A 23,837-nucleotide genomic window follows, 5' to 3' on the forward strand; every position below is an offset into this window, starting at 1 on the left:
GAATCTGTGTCCAGATTAACATTGATAAACCACTGATTAATTCTATAAAGATTGGGAAGATGGTGCAATCGGTGCAATATGAAGGTATTCAAATGCTGTGCTTTGCGTGTGGGTGCATTGGTCATAGGAAAGATAGATGTCCAACCTTAGTCAGGGGACCAGAACCAACAGTAGATAAAGAAGGGATTAATGCCACTGATGCCAACTATAGGCCCAAGGAAGCTTATACGACTAAGACAGGTCAAGAAGATGGCAAGGCTGGAAAGGAAGAGGTGTATGGAGATTGGATGGTAGTGAAGCGGAAGACAAGATTAGCTGAGAGAGGTTGGAATGCACGCTTTGGCTATGGCAGTGAAGGAGCAAGGTCTAAAGGTGATGGGGATGATAGGTCTGATTCACGTTACCCACCTCGAGACTCAAAATTTGACCATAGAAGAGACATGAAGAGAAAAGCAGTGGAGAAAAAGACATTAGTGAAAAAATATGCTGAACTAGTATTGGCCCAGCCGAACCAAAAGAATACATGAAACCAAAGGGGTGAGGTGGCTATTGAAAATAGTGGTCAAGTGTTGTCCTAACCAAACCAAAAGCATACACGGAACCAAAGGAGTGAGGTTGATTTTGATAATAGTGGGGCCCGTAAACCTAACTCTAGGAAGGTGTTTACTAACCATGGTAAAAACCATACTATGGGTTGGGAGAGTAGAAAGTGGCCTGTTAAGGCTACCACAGAAAGCCCTGTAGTTAAGAAAAATTCTGCTAGTTGCCTTGGTGGGTTTACTTTTGAGGCAAAAGCTCAGGAGAATGAATACACTAATAGAGAGATGGGCAATTTTTCTAAAGGGCAAGGTGATACCAATTGGAGACAAAACAATAGAAGGGATACAGAGGGATCCAACGGACATAATGGGCTGGTACGAAGAGGAGGCTCTTGTAGCTTGGAAGAACATCTTCCCCCTGACAGAGGTGAGTGCTCGACTGGGTTATCTACCCATGGAGGACGAGGCATGGCTGAAAACTCCAAACCCGTATTGGCATTTTCTCATGGACAGACCAACGTTTCCTCCTCTACCCACATGGTATCGGTGTATCAAGGGAGTCCCTTTTGGAAGCACCTTTGCGAAGAATCAATGAGTGCTTTAGAGAAGATTCTGGAGACAGCGATTTGTCAGAGAAAAATCCTTCAGGAGAGATCGATGGAGATGGTAGTCATGGGCAACCTTTTTCTTGTGAAACTTCTGCAGTTTTCAATGCCTATGATAGCATGCACTCTGAACATACTCAGCAAGTAGTCTCTTTTTAGGATTCTGAAACATGTAGTGACTCTGTTTCTGGGACTCATTAAGGAAAAGATGGCACTGAGACAAGCATGGACATTGAGGGTGATAGGGGAGGAACCATCCCCGGAATGGTTTGATGCTTGCTGTACCCCTAATCCGATTATGAATATTTTAATATGGAATTGTCGTGGGGCAATGAAGCCCACTTTCAAGAAGACTGTAATGGACCTGGTGGAATGGCATAAGCCTGCAATTTTTGTGATCACGGAAACTAGGATTGATGGTAGTAGAGCTGATGATATCATTCGGAGGTTACCGTTTGATAAGGCATACTCCACAAAGACTATTGGGCATGCAGGGGGCATCTGGCTCCTTTGGCAATCTGACATTGTATCCATGGATGTGCTTTCAGCTACGGAGCAAGAAATCCATGCGATAGTTCAGGTTAGTCCCCAATCTCAGCCTTGGCTTTTAAGTGCAATTTATGGTAGTCCTTGTTTTAAAGAAAGATGCATGCTGTGGGGAAATTTAAAAATGTTATCTGTTAGACATAATCTCCCTTGGGCTGTGATGGGAGATTTTAATGATGTCATGTGTGAAGAAGAGAAGTATGGGGGTAATGGTATTTGTAGAAGGAGGGTTATGGAGTATACTGGGTGTATGGGTTATTGCAACCTTATTGATCTAGGATTTTCTGGAACTAAATATACCTAGACTAATAAAAGAGATATTGGTGATTTTATTCAGCAAAGATTGGACTGAGTTTGGGCCAATTCAGGTTGGAAGGCAGCTTTTCCTGAAGCATTGGTGAAACACTTAGCTCGAATTAATTCTGATCACTGTCCACTGCTTCTTTCTTTGGATTCTCCTCATATCAGCAATGGTGTCAAACCTTTCCACTTTCAACCCATTTGGCTTAGTCATGAAGAGTTTCCTAGTGTTGTTAGGAAGGCGTGGGAAGGTAACCACCATAGTTTATGTAATACTATTAATGAATTTACCAATAAAGCAAATGTTTGGAACAAAGATGTCTTTGGAAACATTTTTTGGAAAAAGAAGAATCTTATTGCGAGAATGCTGGGTGCGGAGAAAGCCTTAGCTAGAAATCCCTCGCAAAGATTGATCCATCTTCATAATTTCCTTTTGGAGGATCTTGAGAAAATTCTTGCGTTGGAGGAAGACCTTTGGTGCATGAAGGCTAGAATGAATTGGCCGATTCAAGGGGAAAGGAATACCACTTTTTTCCATATATCAACTCTGAACTGTCGAAGTCAGAATAGAATTGTTCGTATTCAAAATGTTGATGGTTTGTGGGAAGAGGATATGGATAGGGTTAAGGGAATCTTCCTGGAAAGGTTTGCAAAGTTGTATTGTTCTGAGCAAGTTTCAAGTCCTAGAACTCCCAGTAATATTTTTGTTTGGGGGAATCAGTTGTCTGAATCTGAGGCTGCCAATCTTACCCTTGCTCCTACGGATGCTGAAATCCTTTTTGCTTTAAATTCTATGAAAGCCTTCATAGCTCTTGGCCCGGATGGGTTGCATGCGGGATTTTTTCAGAGATTTTGGATGGTTGTTGGTGAGTCAGTGAAGTATAAAGTCAAGCAAATTTTTAGATTGAAAAGAATCCCCCCTATTGAATAAAACCATTATTGCTCTCGTTTAGAAGCAATTAGGGCCTGAAACAATTAATCATTTCCATCCCATTAGTTTATGTAACACCATTTATAAGATCATTTCAAAGATTTTGGTGCTAAGGATGAAACACCTGATGCCTACCTTTGTCTCCCCTACGCAAACAACTTTTGTGTCTGGAAGACGAGGTATGGATAGCGTCATTATGGCTTAAGAACTTGTGTATACTTTAGAAAAGAAGAGAGGGAAAACTGGCTTTATGGTGATAAAGTTAGATCTTGAGAAAGCGTATGATAGATTCGAATGGAGCTTTGTGAGAAGCATGCTGTTCAGTTTTGGGTTCCATGAAGACACGGTTGAGCTAGTTATGAGTTGCATCTCCTCCACTTCAGCCTCTTTGTTAGTTAATGGGAGCCAACTGGAATCGTTTATGTTAGGATTAGTGCCCTTAAATCCTATTGTATGATGCTATGTATGATATTATATATGACATTATGTATGACATGATGTATGACTTAATATTGTGATTGATAAAGTTGTTTTATTATTATCTAAAATAATGGTAACATGAATATGGGACATTATCATATAGTCCATGAGATGCATTGTATGTGATTTATGTAAAAAGTCATAGAAGATGTAAATCACAAGTTCTTTGTAAACTCAGAATTTATAGTTCGTAGTCGGTGATGAAATTGGGCATTTCATCTGCGAAGACTATAACGTGTCAACTAAGATGATTTGTCTTGATCATGGAAGTGGAGACTTCTAGTTGATATGTTGATATGTTTTAAGAGTTAAAACATATTGAACAGGACCGCTGTGAGATTTATTATTCTCCTAATGACTGTCAAATGAATAATAAATCTTACGACTTCTATTTGCATGAAATCTTAATCCTGAGAGAATAATGGACCTGATCATGAAGTGTAGGTCGCTTTGATATATCAGGAGTGAGATTTGAAGTGATGGTCAAAACCTCAGTATGTTGGGCAGCCACATTTAGTGTTGATGGAACATATATTCTCAAGATGGAATTCATAGTCTCTTGATGGAAATATAAAATATTCCCTTGAGATAAGTTTATGGGTTCAGTTATTCAGAGAGTTAGGCCTAACCACTTTAGTAAGAAATTACTAAAGTATATATTTATGAAATTGGATTTCATAAATATATAATGAATAACTTTAAAGAATTAAACCGGGTACTCAAGGATAAGATGTAGTAATTTACAAAGTGGCAGTCTACATTTATGACTTTGTGTTACTACGAATATTTTATGAAGGGGTTACGTGTATAATAAAGTCTGGGGATATAATTTATTAATAAGGCCTAGAGTGCAATTATATTTATATAGTGGTATTAAATATAATTAATGGTAACTTTGGACTTGTCAAAAGTTGACGGAAAAGCCCAAGGCCCATTAGAGCTAGTGTCTTATTGGTCCCTTTTTGGTCCCACTCCAAGCCACACACTAAAACCCAATTGGAAAGGCCCAATAGGCCAGCCCAATTAGATAATCAGTTAGTTATAAATGGAGAAACATACAGAATTTTTATTAGAAGAGATTAGAAAAGAAAAAGAAACGGTGTGTGAGAGAGTGTGAGACACACTTTCATTCTCCCTTTGAAAAACTGATTGAGAGACCACACGTCTTGGGCGTGAAGTGGAATTGGAGTGAAGATTAAAAGTGTTCCCAAGTGCTTCTAATCTTTGTTTTGAATTTCTCCACACCAAGGTACGCTATCTTGTTCTTAAATTCTGAAATTTACATTGTGCACGTTATCAATCATGAATGAAATAGATCCTAGTTCGTTGCTTCCGCTGTGGGTTTTGTATGAGATACAAAACCAGAATTTTTCCTTCAGTTTAAACCATCTAAAGGGTTGAGACAAGGCGACCCTATATCTTCATACTTTGTATGGAATTCTTAAGCTCCCTCGTAAATAAGAAATGTGAAGAGGGTAAGTGGATTAAAGTGAAGGCTTCACGTGGTGGACCCGGGTTTTCTCATTTGTTTTTTGCTGATGATTTGCTTCTTTATGCCAAAGCTGACTGGGGTAATTGTGAGGCAATAGTTGATGTGTTAGAGGAATTTTGTAAGCTCACGGGGCAGAAGATTAGCAAGGTTAAGTCCAAGGTGTTTTTCTCCCCAAATACACTTGAAGAATCAAAGGATGATTTAATGTAGTTGTTGGGGATTAATAAAACTTCTAATCTAGGTAAATATCTTGGATTCCCTATTTTGCATAAAGGGAGACGCCGAAATGACTTCCAATTTGTGGTGGAAAGAGTTCAAGCGAAATTGGCAAGATGGAAAAACAAATGTCTATCTTCAGCAGGCCGGATTGTGCTTATTAAGGCATCGGTGTCTGCCATTCCAAAATATACTATGCAATGCTTTAGAATACCAGTTAGAATTTATGATGAAGTTGATAAGCTTGTTAGGAACTTTTTATGGGGGTTGATGGAGGAGAGGAAGAAGATGCATATGGTTGGATGGGGTCATGTAATGATGCCTCAAGACCTAGGTGGATTAGGTATTTTCCAAATGAAAGCTTGAAATTCTGCTCTATTGGCAAAGCTTTGCTGGAGGATTGCCTCTAGCCAAAACTACCCTTGGGCACAAATGCTAATAAGTAAATACTTGACAGCTACTAGACTTAGTGAAGGAGGTAGAAAGCTCCCCACTTCAAAAATCTGGGCTGCTTGTAAAGAAGGAGGAATTATTTTTAATAAAGGTTTGAAATGGGCAGTTGCAAATGGAGAAGAGGTGGGATTTTGGGATGATTTTTGGCTCCCTTCAGGTCCCTTAAGGAAGCAGATTAAGGGTCCCCTTGCTGAGGGAGAAAATAACTTGTCAGTTAAGATGTTCTTATTTAACCCCAATGAGCTATCATTCAATTTTCCAGAATCCATTTTGAAGGACATTCAAGGTATTCCGTTAGTTTCGTGTCCTGAATTGAAGGATAGGCTTATTTGGGCATATTCCAAGGATGGTTCTTTCTCCTTAAAGTCTGCGTATCTCCTTGCCAAAGGTCTAAATCCTTTGAACCTTGCTTCTCATTCTTGTAGGTGGGTTTGGGATGCTTACACTACTCCAAGGATCAAATTCTTTTTGTGGCTTGTTTCTCGGAATAGTATTCCTACTCGTGTAGTGCTTGTTTCAAGGGGTTTCAACCTGTGTTTAACTTGTGAAGTGTGTGGTATCTCGAATGAATCCATTATCCATGCATTGCATGACTGTCCTGGGGCAAAAAGAGTGTGGACTGAGTTGGGCATCCAGTGTACTAATCAAGAGTTCTATGATCTCCCTTTATCGGAATGGCTGAAGAGCAACTGCTGCTCGGTCCAGATTTTTTCTTGGCCTCGTATTCCTTGGAAAATGCTATTCCCTTAGGCTCTTTGGCTTATATGGCTCCAACGGAATAAGGTAATTTTTCGTAATGGAAGTTTTGATGCGAAGATAGCTGGTCATTGCATTAAAAAAGGAGTAGAGTTCTTTGCTATTGTGCCTGAAAACCCCATGAAACTGAGCAGAGTGTTGACTCGAGTGTCCTGGACTAAACCCCAAGAGGGATGGGTGAAGTTGAACTCAGATGGATCGATGTTAGGGAACTCGAAGAAGGCTGGTGGAGGAGCTGTGATCAGATGTAGTAATGGGGACTGGATTGTGGGTTGCTTAAGGAAACTTGGGAACACGTCTAGTATACTGGCTGAGTTGTGGGCGCTTAGAGATGGGCTCCTTTTGGCAAAACAGCTTAGTTTAGATAATATTTGTGTGGATATGGATGCTAAATATCTTGTATATTTGCTTTCTAATACTTTTGTGGTTAACCTTAGTCTTGAACTTTTATTATCCGATTGTAGGAACCTTATGAAGACGTTCCTTAACTGCACAGTGGCACATGTTTTTAGGGAGGTGAATAGGTGCGCTGATAAATTAGCTAGGTTGGGGGCTAATCTGCATTCAGACCACCTTATTTTGTATAATCCACCGCCTATGGTGGAAGACCTCCTGGCTAATGATAAAGCTGGCCATTTTTGTAATAGACTTGTGGTGCCTTAGTTGTATAATACTTGCTTGGTTTACCAAAAAAAAGACATCTTTGGGATATATGGATGCTTTTGCAATGTTACTTAATCTCGTAGTCTCAATGCCTTGTTGAGATACTAATTGATTGATGCTCTGTTAGGCTTATTTTTGGTAGCCATTTTCTTATTCAATAAGGGAAATTATATTTTCTCTCTCTAAATTATACGTTTATACCTCCTTTTACACTTGCCCCCATAAACTATTAGAAGGTACACTTAACCCCCTAAACTGTACTCCATTTTATACTTGCCGCTATAAACTATGAGAATGTTCACTTTATCCCTTTAAGCTATACACCATTTTTATACTTACTCTCTTAATGTATGAGAATACACACTTACTTCCATAAATTATTATTCATGGGATGAAGTGTAAAGTGTTACACAAATAATAGTTTTGGGGGAAGTATTACGTGGGTAATAGTTTAAAAGAGTAAGTGTAAAAAATGGTATAGTTAAAAGGGTATAGTGTAATTTCTCCTATTTAACATTGAAAGCTCAAATAATGTGAAACATTATTGCTTGTTTAGACCCCTAATTCTTAATTACGGTTTGATTAATTTTAATCTAAACACACTTGATGCATAATATACATGATTAGCAAATTAATTCATTGAAGCACTCAACAATTGCATGGATGAACAAATAAGTGCAATGCTAAAATGGAAATGGCAGTAGGTGAAAGGATAGCAAACCCAAGATAACGTGACGATGTGTTATCAAATAGGAAACCAAATAACTCGGTAAAAAACCTCTCTGCGATCCTCCAAGTTGAAATGATCCACTATTGAATAAGTTGGAGTACAAGGATACCAAAAAGATCATCCAAGCCTAATCTACTCAAAGTACTTGAGCCCTTCAAGCTCCAGCTACCAACAGACTTCTTAGAGTTTTGTCTTCACTAACTTCACGGATCCCGCAATACCGTCCAACTGCATCTGTCAAGCCTCATTGACTTCTTTTGTCAGATACCCAATTCTACCCAAGCTCCAAAGCACTCTCCACACTTTGAATATGTATGGGTTGTGTTTGGGTACAAAGCTCCTCTCAGGGTATAACAATGGGAGAGGGGAGGAGAAGAGATTACAATGATTTCGCTCTTGAGGATGAGTAGCTCTCCCTAACAAGGTGGGTGTGTTGTAGAAACTTTCTAGGGTTTTTTTTTTTTTCTCTCTAAATAGTCTCCTTACAATTTTGTGGGTAATGACAGTATATATAGCATGGATGAAGGGTAGGAAAGTTACACTTAAAATCCAGCTAGTTAGTGTATCTCGCGGGTTAGCCAAGTCGCGAGTGACTTGCGAAACACACTGACTGTTGAACTTCCTCATGTGCTCCTCACATGGCCTTTTGTGGGTGCTACAGTCTCAAGCCAATCGCCAGCCAAGTCGCGAAATCAATTGTCTTGAGCAATTTTCACTAACTTATAACTAAATCCATTACAATTAAATCCCACAAAATAGAAGGAAATAAATAAATGAAATTACAATACTTTTTGTCATATAATAAAGCCAACATAAATGTTATGTGAAAAGCCATAACTTAACAAACACAATCAAAAGTAGGCATTTGTTTATCATTATCTTCTTGAATTTCTACTCCTATAATCTTTTTTCATGCACTGTCTCGTTTTAATTATTTATTTATATATTTTGTAATATTTCTCTATTTGTTATCTTTCTATATTTTGGAAAACACTATTCTAACCTAACACACGCACACCATATGCGTTTTGGCAATGTTAAAATACTATGCAGATATTATTCATTAATTCAGTACAAATCATAATTTTTAATAAAAATATAAAAGAAATTAAAAGAATCACTTTGTGTACGGCTGATTGAAGAAAAATAATAGTGAGGGCTTGTTTGGATACCGCTTATTGCTGAAAACTGAAAACATTGTAGCAAAATAATTTTTAAATGTGTGAATAGTGCCGTGAAACTCCATTTTAAAGTAGTTTTTGCTGAAAAAAGTACTTGCGGGTCCCATAAACAGTGCATGGGACCCACTAAAAAAACGTACCCACTAGGAAATGTACAAAACGCGCTTCCCAAACGGGCACTGAATGTTGAGAAAAATGGACTAAATATATAAGGGTAATCTTGGATTATAACAAAATACCAAGAACATTATAGGACTTTTGGTGAAATTTCATTAAACCTAATTTCATTCCTTCTAATTTTGGAGGAATGAAAATTTGAGATTTTTAGGAAATATAATGAAATGAGTTCCTTCTACCATTTCTATTCTCTCTTACTTAGGGTGTGTTTTTGTATACCACTTATTTTGCTGAAACTGAAAAATTATTGCTGAAAGTACTGTAGATAAAGATAAAAGTTAGTTGAAATAGTACAGTGAGACCCGTGAATAGTACTAAAAAGTGCAGTGGGCTCATGAATAGTAGCAAAAATAAGCTGAATAATGAAATAATTTTAACTTTTAATCTTAATTCAAATGCACACTTAATCTTTCAAAGAGAGGAAAGGAAATAATATTCTTAAAATATCCATTCTATTCCCCATCTCAAATGAAGCTAAGCTTTTTATATGGAACAATCAGTGTCTGTTTGACAAATATTATTTTTGCTCCTATTCATGGGTTCCAATGCACTTTTTGGTACTATTTATGGATCCCGCTATATTATTTTAGCTAACTTTTATCTTTATCTATAGTACTTTTAACAAAAAGTTTTCAGTTTCAACAAAATAGGCAGATCTCAAACGGACTCTTAGGGTCCGTTTGGATAGAACTTATTGCTGAAAACTGAAAACTGAAAACACTGTAGCAAAATAATTTTAAAATGTGTGAATAGTACCGCGGGACCCATTTTTAATGAAAAAGTTGCTGAAAAGTGAAATTTGTGGGTCCGTGAACAGTGCACGAATGCACTGTTCACAGAAAATTGGGTCAACACTCGCGGTTGGAGGAAAAAAAAAAAAAAAAAAAAAACACAAAACGCAGACGCAGAAACGCCTATCCAAACTCCACCTTAGTCTATCTACCATCTATGTTTTCATTTAGCCTTTTAACTTATTTGCTTATATACAATTTTTTAAAGCCTTATTTTTCTTAAGTACAACCACACTTTAACTAATTCTGAGTAAAATACAATCAGCAAAAAGTCAAATGAGCTAATGCTAAATGGACACTTGTGATGGTCTTTTGTGGAGGCAAGCGTTTTAATAGTGATCTCTTTCAAATTCTCCAATTCCGTCTAATTTTTAGTTAGTTGTGTGTCATGACCTCGGGTTACTCAAGTTTGACCCACATGAATAGGTGAAATCATGTTAAGTGTCTCTCAAAATGCGAATGCCAATAGATGATATTTGTCCTCCTAAATCGAGGGTTTCATATGGAGTTGCCAATTTTTTTATACAATTTGGAAAAAAATACCATTAATGAGAAATATATATTATTTAATTGATTGAGTTGAAATTTACATTTGATAAAAAAAAAAAAACTTTTCAAAGCTTGGATTCCTAAATACAATCTAAACTTTACATGGCTTTAGTCCAAATTACATTCTAAAAAAAGAATATTGCATGATTAAGCCTAGTCTAAGAACCAATGATTTAAGTTATGGAGTGAGAAGGTGTTGAACACCCACCCAACCAAGTGAACAAGTCTTTTACAATATGGTGGTTATGGTAGTATCATGCAAATGACATCCATACGTTTCACAAAATTAGAGAATTCTTAGTTCATCAAAAAAAATATTAGAGAATTCTTATTTTAATTCCAATAAAATGGATGAAGGCCTAAGGTTTTATAATTTTTTTTGACCATGTGAGCATATTCTATAAACCCTAAGTTAAACTAGCATGTTCGTCATATATCAATCAATAAAGTTTTAGATTTAGCCTAGTTTGGTTCAAGGCTTGTACCTGCATGCAGGATTGGTTTGGCAAAATAGGGTCAAAGATCTAGCTCCTAGTTATACAGGCAACCCATCCCCTCTTTGAATTGATTGAGAATCTTGTGCAACACTTTTTTCCTTCAATCTCGGAAAATTTCACTATATATTACCAAACAATTCTGCCTCTGTCTTCTTAAGGTTAAAATCTATAAGGAAGAGTTGTGTCATTTAATCCTTGATTGATGTAGTTATTGGTGCATAGTTAATTTTTCATAGCAGCATGCTTCAACAACAAACCAAAAGGAGTTCAATACAAAACCCTAGGCACATAAATTTGCAGCAACTTCACTCATTATTCATGTTTCTTCTCTCTTATGATACTATAAAATATAATTTTTATACATATGATAATCCTAGTGTATGGATCCTAAGATAGGCCAAGTCATCATGGGCTGAAACTAACTCTTCTCTCTTAAGATAACCACTGTAAAATATAACTTTTACACGTATGAGAACCCTAGTACATGGATCCCAAGACAAGGCAAGTCATAATGGGATAAAACTGAAAATTTTAGACTAGAATCATGCAGCTTGATCAGTCGAGAGAAGTCAAGCTTGATATTGTGAATTACTAAATGTCGATAGGTCAAATAGGCACTGAGGTGCAGTTGAGATACCTGATTCAATAGTTTCTTAAACAGTTTTCTTATATTTTCAACACTGCGTTTCGACACACTTTTGGACACTAAAAACTAAAAGTCGTAAGTACATAAAAACATGCGTTTTGACTCAAATTTGCCAATATAAAAAAAAAATGACTAAGCATTTTAAATATTAGAAAAATGTTATGTTGACAATATTTTCACATCACTTTCACAACAGATCTTAAGCGTAAGATTGTTACTACCAATTACTAGTAGACAAATAAAAAAAAATTTAGTTGTGAGTTCAAATTAGAACTAATAGCAACTTATCATTTAGGAATTGTGAAAGTATTGTGAGAATATTATACACATAGCACTTCTCTTAAATATTAACATGTTTAAATATTTTGGCCTAACAAAAATTAAACAGAAAAAGATCATTTATGTTCAAATAAATGGGATTGACAATTTTTTTTTTTTTGTTGAGAAAAATGGGGTGTACAAACTTTAGTTCTAAACTAGGAGAAATTTGCTTTAATCCACTATTATCCATATATATTATTTAAACTAATCATACAACTTATTAAAAAATTCATGTAATTTTATTAAACCATTACAAATTAAGGGTAAATATTACCATACACACCCTGTTTATAGAGGCAAAAATAGTCAAATAGCACTTTTTTACGAATGATGTTGTAATTTACCACTGTTTAGGAAATATGTAAGAATTTGCTACTTTTTGGGTACTCAAGCTTGGCGAAATTGAGTTTTCCATGTTACTCAAGTTTATGAAACTCAACTGCCATGAGAAAATTTTCAAAATTTTTCAAAATATATTTTTTGGCAGAAATCACATTTTTGTTATTACATTTTTAGGAGATTCCCACTTTGGTCCCTAGATTTTATTTTCACCGCTTTTAGTCCTTATCCTAAAAATGCTTCTTGTTTTAGTCCCTGCCATTACATCAGAGATGGAAAATGCATATGTGGCAAACGGAATACACTGTTGGCACACTAAAAACTGACGTGACCATTAAAATAATAAAAAAAATTCCACGTCAGCATCTAAATTAAAAAATTAATTTATTAATTTAAACTAAAAATAAAAATAAAAACAAAAACAGAATTAAAAACTAAAATCATATGAATTGAGATCTAAGTGTGTCTTGAACAAGAATAACAAAAACACAAATCCAAATCCAAGAACACAAACCCAGAAATTAAAAAAAAAAAAAAAAACCAGTAAATCTTTGTCCCTGAGAAACTTTCTCCTATCCCTCAAATTTGAAAATTTTCGTTTCCTTCTTCCAATTTTGCCTTCCGAAATTCCGGCCAAAATGAACGACTTCGAGGGCCTATTAGCCTCCGATTCGGCTTCAAACCCCAAGGCAAATCGACTCCGATGGCCGGTTCCAAATCCACCTCCATCGTCGGAGGATCATCAACGCGTCCTCGCTCCTCCTCCAATTCCTTCGAAGATCGCGATTCTCTCTTCACCACTGCCAACCCAGAGCAGAAATCCCAAGATTTTGGTTTCGGATTTGGTGATCTCTTCGGCTCCGCTCGCTACGCCCCCAAATCGGACGCCACACCACGACTTCTTCCTCCTTCAATTTCGATATGTTTTGCAATTTCGGTGCTCCGGTGAAGTCTTCGTCTTCATCATCGGCGCCTCCTCCACATGTCTACGACAAGCCAGTTTATGATGATGACATTTTGAACGGTGTCCTCGGGCTCAAGAGCTCGGCGGCTAACGTGAAGTACGAAGACGTTTTCACATCAATTGCAGCTTCATCGCCAACGAAACGGAGCAGTAGCGGGATTGGGAGTAGGAGCAATGCGTTTGACTATCTTTTAGGGGGTTTGGGAGCGTGGATTACTCTTACAATCTCAGTCCTAAAGAGCTTTGCACCAAGATCTCACTCTGTGATTAAAACCTAGATCTTTCATCTTTTTAGTTTGCTAACGTTAGATCTTTCATCCTGTGTTTTCTTGCAACCAAGCGAAGCAGAAACTTTCTTAGGGACAAAGATTTACTGGTTTTTTTTTTTTTTTTTTAAATTTAATTTCTAGGTTTGTTATCTTGGATCTGAGTTTGTGTTCTTGTTCAAGACATACTTAAATCTCAATTCATATAATTTTTAGTTTTTAATTTTTTTTATTTAGTTAAAATTAATAAATTAATTTTTTTTAATTTAGATGTTGATGTGGTATTTTTATTATTATTTTAATGGTCATGTCAGCTTTTAGTGTGCCAACAGTGCATTCCGTTTGTCACGTGTGCATTTTTCATCTTTGATATAATGATAGAGACCAAAATAAAAAGTATTTCCCAGAATAGAAACTAAAAGTGGTGAAAATAAAATTTAGGGATACAAATGAGAATTTCCTGGAATAAAAATATGATTTCCGCCTATATTTTTTCAATTAAAAAAAAGACGGCAGATCCAAAATAGTGGTAGATTAAATATATATTTTTTTTTTTTTGGGCTAAATCGTGGCAGAGGGCCATTTTCGCCCTGTATATGGGATAATGAAGATTAGCTCTCACTCTTGTACGGACAGTCCTAGCTTCACCTCCAGCTCCAGCCATGGAAAACCTCCATTACTCTCGACTCTCACCCTTCCTCTTCCTTTTCCTCCTTTTGTCAACCCAAACCCAAACCCAACAACAGCAAGACACCCCCATCACTCGCTTCCAACGCTACCTTCAAATCAACACAGCCCACCCAAACCCAGACTACTCCTCCGCCATTTCCTTCCTCAAAACCCAAGCTGAAGCTCTCAACCTCCAAGTCCAAACTCTTCACTTCACTCCAAACAAGGACAAACCCATCCTCCTCCTCACATGGCTTGGCTCCAACCCTTCTCTCCCCTCTCTCCTCTTCAACTCCCACCTCGACTCCGTCCCCGCCGAGCCTTCCAAATGGTCCCAACCCCCTTTCTCCGCCGTCCGATCTTCTGACGGTCTCATCTACGCCCGTGGGGCCCAAGACGACAAGTGCATCGCTATCCAATACCTCGAGGCCATTCGTAACCTCAAAGCCAACCACTTCTCTCCAGTCCGCACCGTACACGTGTCCTACGTTCCTGACGAGGAGATTGGTGGGTCTGACGGAGCTGCCAAGTTCGTTGGGTCGAAGGAGTTCGAGGATTTGAATGTTGGGTTTGTTTTGGACGAGGGGCAGGCTTCCCCCGGTGATGAGTTCAGGGTTTTCTACGCGGATAGGACGCCGTGGAATGTCATAATTCAGTCTAAAGGGACTCCTGGGCATGGTTCGAGATTGTACGATAATAGTGCGATGGAGAATTTGATGAAGAGCATTGAGGTTGTGTCGAGGTTTAGAGAGAGTCAGTTCGATGTGGTTAAGGCTGGGAAAGCCGCCTTTTCCGAAGTTATTTCTGTTAGTCCTGTTTATGTCAAAGCTGGAATTCCTTCCCCTACTGTAATTTCACTACACTTTTTACTTAACTCTTCTCTTCTCACACCCACCACTCACAGTCAAGTCCAGTTGTGGGTGTGTGAATGATGGGGATTGAGGATGTCTTGTGTATTTTGTTCTGTGCAGGGATTTGTGATGAACATGCAACCTTCGGAGGCCGAAGCCGGGTTCAATCTTCGATTGCCTCCTACAGCGGACCCGGACTTTTTGAGGAGAAGAATTGCTGAAGAATGGGCACCAGAAACTAGAAACATGACTTACCAGGTGAATCTTTGAAACCACAAAAAAGATATCATACTGGTGTTTGATTTTTAGTAACTTGGTAGTACAATACAATGCCAAATCATTGTTTTGAGTGATTACAAGTTGATTAATATGTTGGTGATGTTTATGCAACTATGTTTGTTTTTCCTTTTCTTTTAGAGCGTGTTACCAATTTGCCTTTTTTGACTTAGTTCACTATCAACTAAAAAATATGTATGTTCACCATTAGGTTTGTTACTTTCTTGATGGATGCCCCTTTCTCTGTTTTTGTTGATGAGTTTGGCTATGTGTACACATAACATTTGCATTCTGTGAGTTACATTACCATATTATCAACAATTGATTGACTCAATCCCTAATCAAGGCCCGGTTGTCCTCATTTGAATTGTGACAGAATATAATATAACACAGGTATGTGCTATATCCTCTGTTTCTTTCCTTTTTTGGGATAAAAAAGTTCAGGTAATTGCAATATCATGTGTCAAGAACCTAGTATAATGGTCTTACTAAGTAAAGATAAGAGCCTAATCTTGGGTTTCAAAACTGTGTAGGCTCTGGGTATTCCTATAAGACAAAGGTTCTGAAAAGGGATAGCAGAGGATTCATTATTGTTCGTTGCTGCAGATTTAATGTTATGGTTAATTTCTTTTAGTTGTGAAAATTATACACTACCAATTTTTACTTCTTTCTGGAGACATTTATGAGCAACCATACGCATATCTGCATAAATGCCATTCTCTGATATAAACTTGCCATCGTCCCAGCTTTTCTTAATTGTGTACCTATTCTGCAGGGTCCTGCACTGTGCTAGTATTGCAGAGTGGTCTTTGTTAGTTTTCCTTAGGTTTTTTTTTTTTGATAGGAAACTGGAACTTTAGACATTAGTTGAAAGAGGATACATAATTTGAGAGAGCGTGTTCTAAAAAACAAGGGCTCTCTTCAATCCAGGTAACATAATGCTCAACACCCTGAGCATGCTTTACTAACAAGTGAGCAGGCCTATTGCCATTCCTACAAACACAAGAAACTTCAAACCTATGAAAAGCATGAGAAAGAGAAATAATTCCATACACAACAGAAGCAATCGATGATGGAGAAGGAGATATCTCTGAAATGGCATTAAAGACCACTAGGGAATCACCCTCTAAAATGATGTTATGAATCCCAATGTCCTTAGCAAATAAGACACCTTCTTCAAAAGCCTTAGCCTCTGCTTCGAATGAACCCAGGGGAAAGTTCAACCTTTTACTAAGAGCACCAACCACCAATCCCATCTCATCCCTTATCACAACTCCTACCCCACACGTACGTTGAGAAGAGAAAATTGCAGCATCCACATTGACTTTGAACACAGCATCAGTAGGCAGCTTCCAAGCTTGTGAACATTTTTGCAGATTCGAGAGGGGACTTCACATTTACAGCCCTGAAATCACTGATAAACTGCCTAACCCACTGCACTAGCTAAGAATTAGTCATGAATTCTTACCATTCCTTTTCTGGTTCCTTCTTGTCCACATGGCCCAAGCAATGGAAATAGCAAGAGATAAGGCATCGTCACTGCATTGTTGGGTATCCCAAAGAAACCAAAGCAAATCCATAAAATTCTGAACCTGTACAGTATGTTGAGACTGAAAAAAACCAGTAAACTCCCACACTTCCACAGCATCTGTACAATCCCAAAACAAATGACCCGTAGAATCCCTCCACACCACAAAGCACACACTTATCATTCGCCATAATACCCTTCCTTTTCAGATTAGATAGATAAGGCAGAATGTTTTTACAAGTCCTCCAAGCAAAATGCTTCACCTTATTAGGAATTTGTAGGCTCCAAATCTTCCTCCAAAAGTTCGTTCTTAATTAAAAGCACTGTCTCTAATCTTCCTACTTATTTTCTTTCCTTATTCCCTATACTTGCTTTTGTGGCCAATCGAATTGCTAGACTTCAACGAGACTTTCTCTGGGGTGGTCTAGGAGATGAGCCCAAATTTCATCTGGTTGATTGGTCTTCGGTGTGTATTCCGCTCTCTTCAGGTGGGTTGGGGATTAGGAACCTGAGAACTTTCAATGTAGCCCTATTAGGGAAGTGGTTATGGAGATTTGGGCAGGAAAAGGATGCTCTATGGCGTCAAGTGATCGAGGTGAAGTATGGTTGTGATTGGGGTGGCTAGTGTTCTAGCTCTTTCTCTGGTTCATATGGAGTCAGTTTGTGTAAAAATATTAGACGGGGGTGGCACTCTTTATCTCGTTTTATTATGTATGATATTGGAGATTGATCAAAAGTGTAGTTTTGGCTAGATCATTGGTGTGGAACTTCTTTTCTCACAGACCGCTATCCTGAATTATATAGGATTTGCCGTAGAAAGGAGGCAACTGTGGCAGATCTAATGAGGTTCACCAATGGAGTCCTCCATTGGAAGTTTCAGTTTTGTAGGGAGGTGCATAATCGTGAATTGGAAGCTTTCAAGAGCTTCATCAATTCCATTTATAGCACTCTCGTAAGGGGGATTGGGGAGGACAAGAGTTGTTGGCTGCCTTGTAAGAGTAAGGGGTTCACGATTAGTGCTTATTACTATCTTCTAATTGGCCATAGTGAGCAGTTTTTCCCTTGGAAAAGCATTTGGAAGCAGAAGATTCCCCCTAGAGTGGCTTTCCTTGTTTGGATCGCTTCTTTGGGGAAATGTCTGACTATTGACAATTTAAAGAAAAGAAAGATTTGCATTTTGGATTGGTGTTATATGTGCAAGTGCAATTGTGAAAGTGTTGACCATCTTTTCCTTCATTGCCCGGTTTCCATGGAGTTGTGGGATATGGTTTTCGGTTTATTTGGAGTTTGTTGGGTTATGCCAAGGTCTGTTGTTGAGCTTTTGGCTTGCTGGCAAGGTCGTTTTAGTCGCCATCGTAATGGAGATATATGGAAGGCCGTTCCTCATTGTTTGTTGTGGTGTATTTGGAAGGAGAGAAATAATAGGTGTTTTGAAGACATCTATGAAGCACGGGTGCGTTTTGGGATTCGGGTGCGGGTGCGGGAGCGGGTGCGGGACTCGGCAATTTTTGAAAAAGTAGGGTGCGGGTGCGGCGGGGTGCGGCGATTAAAAAATTATTAAAAATATTTTTATTTATATTTTTAATATATTGCTAAACATACTTTTTTCACATTATATAAATATATACCAAATTTAAGAAAAATGGTAAATAATAACTAGAATACAGAGAATAGGAGAGAGCCTAGCTGAAGAGTGAAGGTAGAGAGTGGGAGAGAGGCTCAAGAAAAATGAAGAGGGAGAGGGTTGGGTCTTGGTTTTTTTCCAAACGGTGCGTTTGCACCTTTTTTTTTTTTTTTTTCTTTTTTTCCAGCCATATGCACCTGTTGTTGTTGTTGTTTTTTTTTTTTTTTTTTGAATTTCGGCCGGTATCGGCCGATTTCACCCGATACCGACCGATTCGGGCCGAATCGGCCCCGATTTCGCGCGCGTCGGCCCGAATCGGCCCGTATCGGCGCGAATCGCGCCGAAAAAAGTGATTTTTTATTGCCGGACGCGGCACGGACGCGCAGGCAGCGGCGTCGCCTGCGCGTCGCCGCGTCCGGCCGCGTCCGACGCGGGTGCGGCGGCCCAAACGCCGCACCCGTGCTTCATAGGAAGACATCGAGAGTTCCATGCTTGATCTCAAGCTTCTTTTTTTCCGAACCTTACTTGACTGGTTCTCAGTATGGAGAAGCCTTCCTTTTTCTTCTATTTTGGATTTACTTGACTTTTGTAATGTTCGTCTTTGATTTGTTCCCCCTTGTATACTCCCTGTGTACTTGGGTGACTTTTTTTTTTTTTTTTTTAACTGCCTATTTCCGGATTATCATGCAGATTCATAGCCACCATATATGCACTTCTAACAGAGAATTTATCATTTGAAGTTGCATTCCAGATCACCGAATCCTCAGGAAGAGCAACACTAATAGGAATACCCAATATAGTCTCTGCTTCATAGGGCAGGAAGACAGATTTAACCAACTCAGCTTTCCACACACCATTTTCACAGTCAAATCAACTCAGAAACTCGAGCATGATCTTCCAGCAAATTCTTAGGAGAAGAGACTTTGAAGGTCGATGGAGTTGACAGCCATTTATCCAACCAAATCTGAATATTGTGACCATTCCCCACCCTCCAACTCAAACCACTCCTAACAATATGCTGAGCAGCCATAGTACTCCTCCATAAATAGGAAGGTCTTCTCCCCAGTGAAGCATTCACAAAATCACCCTCCGGAAAGTATTTAGCTTTGAGAACCTGATAAGCTAAAAGATTAGATTCTGTCTGCAGTTTCCACCCTTGTTTAGCTAACAAAGCAAGATTGAACTCCTTAAGAAGCTTGAAACCCAAACCACCCTGACTTTTTGGAATGCATAATTTCTCCCAACTAACCCAGGTCATCTTCCTTTCCTCATTTTTCTGACCCCACCAGAAATCCCTCACTATGCTTGTCAATTCATCACAAATGGAATCAGGAAGCTTAAAACAACTCATTGTGTAATTTGGAACAGCTTGAGCAACCGCCTTAATTAAAATTTCCTTACCAACTTTTGAAAGCAATTTTTCTTTCCACCCCACCAATTTCTTAGCCAAGAAGTTTGAGTTGTTAATATAACAATACAGCCAGTGGGCACCCCATTAATCTTCATGGAGTAAGTGACAGAGGTTATACGTTGCATTACTAATTTTCTCCACCAGCCATCAAACCCCAGTTTCTCCATAATTTTCTCTAGCCAACCCCATTCATATTTTTCTTTTATATTCTGATGTATAATTTTGCCACACATCCTCAATAATTCCTCATCTCCACAATGGTTAAAATCTTGACATGTTCTGTTATCAACATTTTATTTTTGCTTTACAAAGTGTGGAGAAGTTTATGTGGTTAACCTTTAATTTATATTTGCAGTTGTAGAGGTCGATTTGGGTGCCCAGCAGGTGGAGCATACGTACCATGTATTGCACCGAACCGATAATATAATTGATTAGGTTCATCCAATTAAAAACATTCAATTAGGATTTACATTTGGCACCTTTCAAGCCTTTTCCTCATGAAATACCAGGTGCAATTAGTGTTTTTTTTTTTTTCTTTTGATCTGAAATATCTTTTGGTGCAGAGGGTGTTCATATTGGTTAATTTTGGGCCATACTTAAGGCATAAAAGAAAAGCCCATATCTTGACTGCCACATATGATGATTGGCCAATTCATGTTTAAAGCTTTTGAGTTACATGACTTACAAAATCAAAGTTAAGATAGATACTGACTCTACAAAAGGAACTGAATGGATTTGATTGAAAGAATAAGGTCTTTCCTTCATTCAAAGGCCAAATACTTGGTTGCACTTTCCATATGAATGTTATGGGATCTCCTTGTTCTGGCTTTTGTGTGCCCTATATGTGCTGGTAAATGGGCCCACTCCTATGTGGCAAGCACTTGGCTTTTGATGGGACATGCCTCTTAGTTTGATCATCTATTTCAACCCCAGCACCGCCCTTTTTACTTTTGTTCTTGGATTTTCTCCTTTTATGGTGTGTTTCCTCCTTGTGTGTCTATATATATACATATATATATATATATATATATATATATATATATATATATATATATATATATATATATAATCTACCTAGCAGATTAAGGTTTATGACACAGGATAAATCAAAACTAATGCAACATTAAAAATTGAAGTATATAATAATAATAATAATAATAATAATCTATGAATCAACATCTAGGCTTTCCTTAGAATCTGAAACAAGCAAGAAAGCAAAACCCAGAAATCATCACCTTAGGCTGGTTGGAATCAATACTACTATACTAGACCGTTGAGAAAATTTCAATGGAAATTTATTAATCAAGCAAGTGTCTAACTTCTTTCGATAGGAGTACAGTAATATTCTTATATAGATTACTAGGACTAAACCCTAATTCTAATCAACTTTGAAAAGCCCAATTATTGAATTACAAAAATACCCTTGATTAATAAAATACTAATTAACTTAATTATCTAATAAGGCGTAATATAAAATCCAATTGACTTCTAATATTAAATAAAACTAAATAAAAAATAATTTTCCTTCTTGCTTCCGGCATTAATTTAGTTGCCAAGGATGTTTTACCCTAGGAAACAAAAATACCTACAAGATAGCAATGGGAGACACTAAATTTTTTAAGCAGTGGAAATCACATGTTCACAAGCTCTGGACAGTAAGTAGGGATGTGTACCTTATGATACATATCATATGATGCTGTGTATTAAAAGCAACAACTTGAAGTATAGAATACAAATTACAAAAGTGAGGTGGTAAAAGCAACACAGTGGCTGATTTGAGCACTGTGTTGCTCTTCCTCGTAGTTTGTTGAATAAGTAGATTTTCCTATCCTTTTTTGTGTTTTTTTTTGTCTTGAGATGCTGGCTGGCCCAGCTGGTTTTTCTTAGTGTTACTGTGTTGTATTGATGGACATGTTATATGGAAGATGGGGGATGGCCCTTGATGATGATAGCAATACCGTGTAGATTTTAGTGATCATGTCACTGGAATTGTTGTTTGTCAATTTGGATGGAGGGTGTTTCTTAGGGAAAGAATCTGATGGCCTGCATCATGATCATTCTTTGGCTTTCTTGACCTTTTTTGGTTGTTTGCTTGTGTCAACAAATGTATAAAGTGCTATTCTGGTTGCAAATATAATGAGGCATTCACTTGGCTCCTTGAGAAAGGTTTTTAATGGTTGCTCACATGAGCAGTACTCAAGCATCCACTGGTTCTATGAGACTGAACAAAACAAGTACTACATACTTCTGCCTGTGACATGTACATGGTCATTTGGATCAAGAACATCATGTTTATGGATATGAAAATTTCTCCTTGTAATGGAGTATATTGGATCCTACATAATGAATGCTATGATGCAATAAACATCTAGTTATCTTCCAGAAGTTGTCACAGTTTTTGTCTGTGTCAAAACAAGTTAATAGTGGACCATTTGCTAGGCAACCAATAAATTGTCATCTTAGCATCAAATGAGGACCAGGATCCCTGTGTAATGGATCCTTTTAATCTTTGATTTGAATTACCCAAATATTCTGGTTTGGTGATGTTTGCTTCAATAATTTTTTGTTTTTAGAAATGAATAGAACAACTGTGATTTCTTTGAAGTAGATACTATTCAGACTCAATAAAATACTGTTTGTCAGGTTTCATCTATTCACATTTTATTTTTTTAAGGGGTCATCTATTCACATTGATTGATGTTAGCTTGTTAGGATCTATTTTCCACTCGACTGTTCTTAACTAGGGCTTGCTTACTGGAGCCTAAGCCCAAAATCCCCCTTTAGAATTGGTAAATAAAGGGAGCCAGACACTTGATTTAAATATGCTTTTAAGAAGCCAAAAATTGGATTTATGTTTCAATTTTTCTGTCAAGAAGCATTCTATTGTCAACTAGGTTTAGAATAAATTTTTTTTTTCTTCTTAGCAAATAGGTTGCTGATTACTTTATTTATATGGCAGATCAAAGAGAATGGACCCATGAGAGACTGCAAGGGCCGCCCTTTACTGACACCAACCAATAATTCCAATCCATGGTGGTCTGTTTTCCAGCAAGCTATCACAGCAGTTGGTGGGAAACTTGCAAAGCCTGAAATATTGGCTTCAACTACTGATGCACGATTCATAAGACAGTTGGGGATTCCTGCCTTAGGTTTCTCTCCAATGGCAAACACTCCCATCTTACTGCATGAACATGATGAGGTTTGACAAGTTTGCCAATCTATTGTCATTTCTCTTACTCTTTCAGATAAATCTAATGCTGCTTCCTTTCTCATTCCCGTAACTCTGTCTTGCAGTTCCTGAAAGACACAGTATATTTGAAAGGAATAGAGGTATATGAATCCATAATCAGTTCTTTGAGTTCCTTTGAGAACAATGATCATGTTAATTAACTCAATATGTTGGCAATGTTATACTGGTATGATTGGTGATGTTGCATTTGGCTGCAGTGGCGTTGGAACCATGAATTTTTGTTTAGGGCCATGGTTAATCTCAATAATATTATGAATAAAATCATGTTTCAATATCTGAAATAAATAATACCATGACAGGTACAAAATAGTGAATGTCATAGTTTCAAGTAAGAACAGGGAAAAAAAGAAGAAACCATTGCAAAGTTTGTTATGGTTTGCTGAAATTAATGTTCATAATCTCAATACACGCTTTATGCCTAACATATGTTTTATTCCTAAAAAAGGTTCAAAAAAATTCAAGTATGCGTGTGTGTGTATATATTATATTACTTCTTTTATATAATTTTGTGTCACATTAAACTGTTGCACCATTTATTAAAGTGAAAAAATTGATTGACTTGTTCTATTATTCTCACATGCTGGAGGTGAGAAGAAATTAGCGAACCATATATTAGACCTTTGCTGTTATAATTAGACTTTTTGACTGTTGCATTAATCAATTCCATCTCTTCGAATTTTCAATAGACAAGCGTAAGGCAAAAACAACAAAATGACAATTTTAGGAAAACAAATGAAAATTCTGATACATAATACTTTCAAGAGGTAAAATTGAAATATAGGTACG

The 23,837-nt window shown here is 37.5% G+C and overlaps 1 protein-coding gene across 1 annotated transcript; it reads left to right on the forward strand.

The window, feature by feature from the left end:
* The first annotated feature begins 14,015 nt into the window (after nt 1–14,015).
* Nucleotides 14,016–23,336, forward strand: LOC142619690 (uncharacterized). The gene is made up of 4 exons (XM_075792903.1): nt 14,016–14,959; nt 15,083–15,220; nt 22,761–23,000; nt 23,096–23,336. The coding sequence occupies exons 1-4, from the start codon at nt 14,105–14,107 to the stop codon at nt 23,189–23,191; spliced, it is 1,329 nt and encodes a 442-aa protein (XP_075649018.1). The 5' UTR covers nt 14,016–14,104; the 3' UTR covers nt 23,192–23,336.
* The last annotated feature ends 501 nt before the right edge of the window (nt 23,337–23,837 follow it).

Source organism: Castanea sativa, chromosome 12 (genome assembly GCF_040712315.1).
Source record: "Castanea sativa cultivar Marrone di Chiusa Pesio chromosome 12, ASM4071231v1".
Taxonomy (NCBI): domain Eukaryota; kingdom Viridiplantae; phylum Streptophyta; class Magnoliopsida; order Fagales; family Fagaceae; genus Castanea; species Castanea sativa.